Here is an 8,576-nt window from a genome sequence, read left to right as displayed (position 1 = left end):
AAAGCGTCATTCGAAACATAATACTGTTGGCTTTTTCACGTCAGCGTGACGGGGTTATTCTCCTGGAATTATTTCCGTGTATCTGGAGGGTTGCTGCCTTACCCTTCAGTGTCCTGAAGTTTGTGAGGCATTGCTAAGGGATAAAGGCTTTCCCACCGTGTTCTGCTCGCCACGTGAGCTGTTACTAGTGACAGATGACTTCTGGGCACTGAATCGAGAAGGACACAGCTGGTCAAAACGATGAATCAGAGAGAGCGTTGAGGAGAGTTCGCTTTTGTCCAATCAGCATTTTGTTCATTTCAATCACTGAGAAGGAATAATTATTAAATTATAGGCTTAGTCGAAAAAAAATGACAAGGCTGTCAGGATCACCCAGGGAAGTGTTACAGGGTTGCAGAAAGAGCAGAGGATTTCCAGGGGGACAAAGGATAGCAGGTGAAATGCCGGTTTCGGTTTTAGGCAGATGCTTTTAAACATTTACAAAACTCTACAGCATTTAGATGATTGATATTGAGCTAACACAGTTAATGTCCAGTCCAGCTTCAGCATGTGCTGCTGGGTGGGTTTGGAAGTTTGGAATTACCGTATCGCTGTGGTCTTTTGCCTGTGCCCTGTTGGCAGAACACTGATTTCTCTGTGAAGTCAGATCAGGCATTGTCTGTGTTTTGTTGCTGTTGATGGGTTAAATTAAAAATGCAGATTAGATCAGAGCATTAGTGTTTACATTTTTGCTGCTTCTTAAGCAAAAGTGTAATGGATCATGAGTTCCACAGCTGATTTAAGGATTTGCTGTGTGGGCAGAGATTTAATAACCGCTGATTATGGTCCCGCTCAAATATTTCAGGCTTGATAGAAGCGCTAAACTTGCCTGTTAACAGAACATCCCAGAAATGTGGGCTGGTCCAAGGAAGGAAGGGTATAAAGTATTCGAACATTTTTTGCTGTGGTTTTCATTTTTGTTTGCAGTGTCACTAACATGTTCCTGTAAGTGTATTCTACAACTGGGGCCTTTCAGTCTCTCTTCATACTGTACCTCTTGCACCCTGTGAAGAGCGTTTCCCTGAAAAATACTCCCTCAAAGGCTGTAGTCACTTGGTTTTGTCTGGTTTTTGGAGCATCAGTGGTGGCTCTGGAAGGTCTAAAATGCTGGGAGGTAAAGCTGAGTATAATGCAGTTGTCACACTAGTAAACAGCAATGTGAAGGCTTTGAGAAGTGGAAATCCCTTATTGATGGCTCCAGAATCTACATGCAAATGCTCCTACCATCAGATGTTGTCTTTTTGTTCGTGTAACTGCTGTCTGGTGTGCTGGAACCAAGTGATTCAGACAAGGCAGTGCAAACACCTTCCTGTTTTGATTCTCATCAAACTGCCTTTTTACTGCTGAGTTTATTGTAGGCTTTTCCTGGAGAAACTCTCTGCTTTCTGTTCCTCGTCTGCAGAGTAGGGATGATGATGCCTTACCGATGGGATTCCATGTTGAACTTGCTGGTATTTATTTATTCATTCTGTTTTAAGTGAGAAAAATGACTGTATGTTCTAGTGTATATTTCATATACATTGTAGTGTATATTTCGTATACACTAGTCAGTCTAAATGTAGTGTTGCTTGTTTACTTTAATGTCTTCATATGAAAAAAAGCTTCTTTAGAGAAGACTCTATCATTAATATGTATAAGATTGTTTCCTTTAGGCTAAATCTACTCTCACTGTATAAGAGGTCTAATTTCAATTTGCTGTTTCTATCTTCAGCATTTTACAGGGGAAAAAATAATGCTTTGCTGACTTTCCATGCTATACCAATGATTTCTCCGTACTCCTTTTGAGAAACTACAATTTCAAGCAGACCTAAAGACAAAATTAATTCTACAGCTCACCAGATTTTGGGAGGAAAAGAGGAACTTGCTTCAGTTTTATTAACACTGCCACATTCATGTATCAATAAAAATTTAAATAAAATCAGGTCTTCATTAGTAGAGCATTGTTTTGCTCTGAAGCCAGATCAAGAATTCCGTATATGTGGCTTTAAAGGCTTTAAAACTCTAGAAACAAACCGTGGGAATTTCTTTGTGGAAGGAAACTTAGCTAAATAGGAATTGAGTTTCTCTTAGTATTTGATAGTGCTCTAGACAGCCACGCTCACAGCAGCTCTTCGTGGTGTTTTCATGGAGGAGGAAACACTGGTGTCTTTTCCATTCAGTAGTGGGTGGAGGTTGCCAAGAGATTGACTGGCTTCGCTGTAGGTGGCTGTTTAAAAGGGCAGACATCAGCCTTCTGCTCTTCTTTGGAAAACCTGCAAATAGGGCCTTGTTCTGAAGGTGTTCCTGTCTCCTTTCTGGAGAAGGGAAGGCACAACTGTGAAGATGGTGTAAGAAAAGGAGTTCTCTTTTGTCTGTTGGGTCACTTCCATACTCTGCAGATGGAGAGAAGAGTGGTTATTCTTTTCCAGTACCCAGAAATAATTTTCTTTTCCTTGTAAGGCAAGCACCAGCCAGAGCTGATAAGAAACAATAATAAAAGTCTTGAGTAAGAGAATTTGCTCTTTTCTGGAAATAAGGGGGTTTTGCAGAGCTTTGTTATTGCAAAGCCCTCGCTGGAATTTTCCTTTGGGTGTCTGTCTACAGTTACTACATTTCAGGTCAGTCTCTGTCTAGAAGCCAGAATAGGATGTTCCAAATTATTTTCTTCAGACATCAAGTTTCCAGTCATTTCCTGGCAGTGGGATTCCACTACAAAGATATTTTGTCATGGACAGGAAATGCTGTTACCAAAGTAATGTGGGGAAAATTAGGTTCCAATGTCTAGTCTGTTCTGTGGACAAATGGGACTCCAGAAAATAAAGTAGCAGGAAAAGTGCCTTGTCCAAGAGCTGAGAAACAGTTCTTTTATTTGTTCTTTTAAGATGTTAGTCACTTCATGAGAAAAGGAAAAAAAAAAAGTCCTCTTTATGCATATCTAAAATAAAATTTCACTGATGTGTTTCTGTTGTTACAGTTTATCCTGACATTTGCACCCTTAGTCTAGTAGCTGTTGGGGATATGGATAAACATGCGGACAAGCTGCTTTTCTGGGAAGATGTGTACGGCTTTGACATGTCCTGCATGAAGAAGAATGTAATTCCAGAAGCTGTTGTGGAGGTGCTGGATCCAAACACACTGGTATCTACAGCCAGTGTCATTAAGGTACTTACTGAAATTACATACTGAAATTTTCAGTAGTCAAATTAGAAGTTTCCTTTTTTATGGAGAACAAACATTGGCATCTTCAAAACAATACTAATGCAATAAGGTTCTCGGTGTTAAGACCATAAATCTTGTTAGATGCTTTTTATTTTTACCCAGATTGAACTCTTAATAAAGTAATCTTCCCACATTTAGGTTGTTCTGTTCTATGTTTTCTTCTATCCAACCCCAAATTTACTTGCATTTTAGTGAGTTTAAGCTATACCAAAGCAAGCCCCTGGAACACAGACTTTTCTTCCATTTCACTTCCCTCTTCACCTCAGTCAGTGCAGAGGCTTCTTACTTGTCAGTATTGTCGTCTTTACTGCTGTTCCCTACAATGAAGCTGCCATAAAAGTTGGTGATTCACATGAGAGAACACTTAGATGACTAGATGTAATTCCAGAACACTGACTAGCCTGAAATTCTGATGGACTTTGTGATTAGTAATAATTTGAACAGTTCAGATCAAATTGAGAGGAGAACTGCTACAAGCCAAGATTTTTTTGTGACAATGGTAATCTAATTATTGTTCATCTAGTTACTTCTCTTGTGAAAAACTTGAGGCAGCAGTATTTCTGCTCTTCAGTGGGAATTGCCTCTTTAGTCAAGAGGTAATTTTGATTTCGGTGCGTCCTTATCCTATTTTTATAGAGAAGAAAGTGGGTTTACATAACCCATCACTGAACTTGACACCGTTACTGAGGGTAGTTCCAGTCTGTTCCAGCATAGAAACTACTTGCTGTGGTCACTTGTCAGCCTGCCCTGAAGGCAGTAGTAGGGGATGTCCTGATGCAAGTTGCTCTTTAAACTTGTCTATAATTTTATTACAGAAAAGATTTTAAAGTATTAAGTTCTCTAAATCAGGTGTTCAAATGTAAGAAGTGCTGAGACTGCTGTTTCTTCAACTTGAATAAGTACGTTGGTCGTCTTATGCATCTCTACTTGTTTTTCTTTTTTTTACCTCAGGATTCTTGATTTGTAGATGAACTCATTACAGACGGGTCTTAATCTTCTCTGTTGACTAGTCTCCCTCTAGAGTCAGTGCAATAAAATTCCTCAGGACACCTCTAATAAGTTGTGTGACTTGAACCTTACAAGTGTCTTTTCCTGAAGTGCGAAGAGAGGATAGAGTGATCAACTCAGTGTTGAAATACACTTTGTAGACCTGTCATTATAGGGGAGATAAATTCCACCCTTAGGGAATGAATTTGCCCCAAACAGAGGTACTGAGATCACAAGTTTGAGGCTGCAGCCGTTAACCATCTGGCAGGTTTGGGTGAGGCGTAGGCACTTTCCTCACCTTTTTTAATAACGTTTTTCATGTTTCGATTCAAGGGCAGCATAGCTGAACACTTCTTGCAAATGGGTCTAGTTTGATACTCAGAAAATGAAGGACATGCAACGTGCTCAAAGTCAACAGCTGCATGGATAAGTTGAGCTCTATTGGTTTGTTAGGCAAACAAATAAATTAAACCAACATCTTAACCTGGAAAGCAGCAGTAACAGTAAGCACAGTTAAATGTGCCCAGTGCGGTCTGTAAGCCGCTCACGTTCTAGAAACAAACTGCTTTACTGGTAAGAGTATCTGTCCCTTCCTGATACATACCTGTCCCTTCCTGCCACAAGCAGGCACTGTCCAGCTTGGGTGCATCTTCTTCGCAAACTTTGTCATCGAGCAGCATTTCACACAACTGTGATGCTTAATGGTTTGATATTCCTTTGTTCTTGGTAGCAATCATGGTTTCTAAAATAATCCAAAGTCAAGGCGTGAGCTCGTTTGCTGGAGTTCCAGTACAAAGGAGTAAAATAAATGACTTGAGCAACAGTGGCGTTATAGGTAAATTGTTTTAATCAATAGTCATTCCACAGAACAAATGGCTTGTATTTTTGAGAGAAAGTTTAAAAATGTTCCACTTTATCATATGATTATTACAGAAGATATTTTAGTGTTTGCTCAGACTAGCTCTGCTGGTTTTGTATAGTTAAAAATACAACTTTTCCACAAGTAAAATGGTCCCTAGTGAAAGACAAGGCAGCATCAAGAAATAATGATCAATAATGTATAAGACATTTATCTTCAGTACCTGACGTTCTTGGATAAAGCATTTTAACAGGGTACATAAAAGAAATTCATACAGCAAAAAAATCGAATTTTTATGAACAACAGAGAAACAAAGCTTATTGCTCTCCGAAAACTCTATACAGGATTGAAAAATTGAAATACAAGTTGCAATTTCATTTGATAGTGCCCTTGTTATCATGGACGCCGTTGGTTTGTGCTCGTTTCAAAATAGCAAAGCGCTTCTGCCTCCTGTGCTTTTTCTCCTCTGTGGTGTTACTCTGATACTTCACATACCGATACCCACATGGTTGCGCTGGCATTCAGAAGGATCTCCGCAGGCTGGAGGGGTGGGCCAGCGGGTTTCCTGTGCAAAAACTCAGAGCAATCACAGGGCAATGGGAAACCCTGCAGCTGGGGATGGAGGAATAACACCATGCACCGGTAGAGGCTGGGGACCTACTGGAAAGCAGTTTTGCAGAGAAGGATTTGTGGGTCTTGGTTAACACCAAGCTGACCATGAGCCATGAGCACGCCCTTGTTTCAAAGGCAGCCAACTAGCCTCCTGGGCAAGAGATGTGAACCTTCTCTTGTACTCCATGGAGAAGACTTCTGGAGTGTTGTGCCCAGTCCCGGGTTCCCCAGTGCGAGAGTGAGATGAGTGTCCTGGAACGAGCAAAGGCGATGCCGGACCAGAGCATCTGCGATACAGGGAGAGGCTGAAAGAGCAGGGTTTGTTTTGGCTGGGGAAGAGAAGACTTAGGGGAGATTTTATCTGTGTGTTTAACTGCCTGGTGGTGGTGGAGAGTAAAGAAGGTAGAGCCAGACTCTTCTCAGAGGTACTCGGGGCAGGGTAAGAGGTGATGGGCACAGATTGAATTCCAGGCGGTTTCCTTTAAAGATCAGGAAACACTTTTTACTGTGAGGGCAATTGAACAGTGGCACAGGTTGCCCAGGGAGGTTGAGGAGTCTGTATCCTTGGAGATACTCAGAGGCTGTTTGGACATGGTCTTGAGCAACCTGCTCTAGCTGACTTTGTTTTGAGCAGGGGGTTGGACTTCGTGATCTCCAGAGATCCCCTTCAACATCGAGTGTTCTGTGATCAGTACCAAACTAACCTGGCAAATCAAAGAAGCCAGTTTTAACCCATAGCAGTTTAATACTGTCGTTTACCATGTACCTATGTGAACAAGGGGTAAAACAGGTGAAACACCTGTGGAAGCTACTTAATGTCAACAAGGGACAAGTGTCACCAAGAGCAGCTTTCCTGAGCAGACACAGATAATGAACTCTATCTAGTTCATACTGCTGCTAGTCCAAGTGCCTGTTTTTCTGGGCGTTTGGAAGAGGGCTGTTAGCTGTTCCGTCAGTGTGCAGATAGAAGAGACTTAAAACCCCCCTAATCCTCACTTTTGGAGAACTGAATTAGTATCGCCCTAGAAAAGTTGTCGTCTTATGGGAGCAGCTGAATAACCTTCATCCAAAGGAAGATCTTAATCTAAATGCAGCACTCTTACTGACTGAACTGTTTTATTCCTTTCGACAGCGTATCGACTGTAATACTGCATCCACTCCAGACTTAGAATTCTCCTCGGATTTCACCCTGACCATTACAACAAGCACAAAGTGTACGGTAAGACAGTTTTAGTTTCTTCGTATATGGTCAGTATCTCCTTGGACTAATAGACAATGCATTCATTAAGCCTCACTTATTAACGTCCTTGCCTTGAAACATCCATTTTTGCAGTACAGAGGTGTCAAATGAGCCGTTTTTGTAAAGAGGGATGGATGTAAAAGTCCAGTACTGGTGTTACAGTGGTGAGGTAGGTGAGGAGAGAGAAGGGCAAGAAGCCTTATCACTGGGCTCATTCTGATTTGTTCTCCAGCCCATTTTCTGAAATAAGAGTTCTCCATTCAGACAAGCTGTCACACCGTGCTCAAGAATGACACTGTCACTGTTTTCAGAAGAGCTTTTCTGAGTGTGTGAAGAGTGAAAAACAAAATGGACAGTAGCTCCTGTGAGAGAGAGAAGCAGCTCGCATGGCAAATAGAGTTTCTCGAAGAAGAGATTCTTTGGAAGAGATTCCAATTCTGTTGGAATAGGGGAGAAAAGAATCAAACAGAAGGATTTTTATGGTGTTACCATTAGGCAGGGTAGTTGGGATAAAGATGAAGTACGGGTGAGGAAGTCTGGTGGTGGCTTAAAGTAAGGCATTGAGTTTAAACGCTAAATCATAAGCCAAGGCAATACGACCTCTCATTCTTACAGATACTGTGATTGCAGTAATACGCTTTTTACATGCAATGTCAACTATAAATGCTTTCTATCAATTTATTGACATAGCTTCATCAAATTTGTCAAAAGTTGTTATTAGACTCTGGGATCTGTAGTAAAAATTTAGATTTTTGTAGCCCGGTGTATTGTGATGCTTCTGCCGGGGGTTTCATGCTTAGCTTTAAGTCACAGTCCATCACAGGACAAGTCCAAAGGGGTAACAGGTAGCTGATTTTTAATATCAGTCAGTGGCGAGTCTGCCACTACCGGTGTATTTGGCTTTCCCACATGTCTGTGAAGAGCGGATACAGGCTTCCTCTGATAGGGACACAACACATGTTGCTGTATAATGTCAATATTTCTGCTGATAACGGAAGCTTGGGAACTGACATCGAGTAACGTAAGAGCTGGGTGTGGATGGGTCTGCCTGTTAGTTCATGCTGCTGCGTTTGCCACCGCTTTTGCTGTGTAACAGGATGCGTAAGAATTTGGTGGTGGTATAAAGTGGAGTTTTCTCATGGATGTAGTTTAAAGCGTTGTTATTAGAGTGTGTTAGTAGCTGTGTACAAATACTTCATAATTATTGGTCAATGATTGCCAAATAAATTAATGACACAGTAACCTCTTGGGTTTTTTCAAGTGGAATTCTATGTATTTTATTTTGTATTGATTAAAAAAAAAATTCTCCTGTTTTTAGCTGCCATAGACTCCTAGAATAATTCTGGTTGCCTCAGGGTAGGGTCAGCTTTCATTTCAGACCAAGCTCCAGTGCAGCTCTGGGTTGATTTTCTTAATTCGGCCACGTTTGAATAACTAATTAGTTGAACATAAATCTTGACAGAATCTTGGCGATCTTTTTGATGTCTGGGTAGAGTAAAATACCTTATTTTGTAAATGTTTTCCCTAGCACCAGACCCTTAGGAAAACTTCATTTCTGTTCTATGATTCGATGGTATCAATGACTTATAAATCAAGATGTACACCTGTCTTTTATGGCTCCCGGGGAGTGGGGGAAGAGCG

At 41.0% G+C, this 8,576-nt stretch overlaps 1 protein-coding gene across 1 annotated transcript in view; it reads left to right on the top strand.

Annotated features, from left to right (window-relative positions):
* The window catches only part of PRMT3 (protein arginine methyltransferase 3), a gene marked incomplete at its 5' end in the record, with an annotated part of 54,760 nt that overhangs the window by 27,557 nt on the left and 18,627 nt on the right, over positions 1–8,576 (top strand). Inside the window, 2 exons of the mRNA XM_010136215.1 lie at positions 2,993–3,180; positions 6,828–6,914. Coding sequence (XP_010134517.1) covers positions 2,993–3,180; positions 6,828–6,914 — 275 coding nt within the window. The remainder of the gene's footprint in view (positions 1–2,992; positions 3,181–6,827; positions 6,915–8,576) is intronic.

This window comes from Buceros rhinoceros, unplaced genomic scaffold (genome assembly GCF_000710305.1).
Source record: "Buceros rhinoceros silvestris isolate BGI_N320 unplaced genomic scaffold, ASM71030v1 scaffold705, whole genome shotgun sequence".
Lineage (NCBI taxonomy): Eukaryota > Metazoa > Chordata > Aves > Bucerotiformes > Bucerotidae > Buceros > Buceros rhinoceros.
Note: the sequence above shows the minus strand (reverse complement) of the source record. Positions and strands in the feature narration are given on the sequence as shown.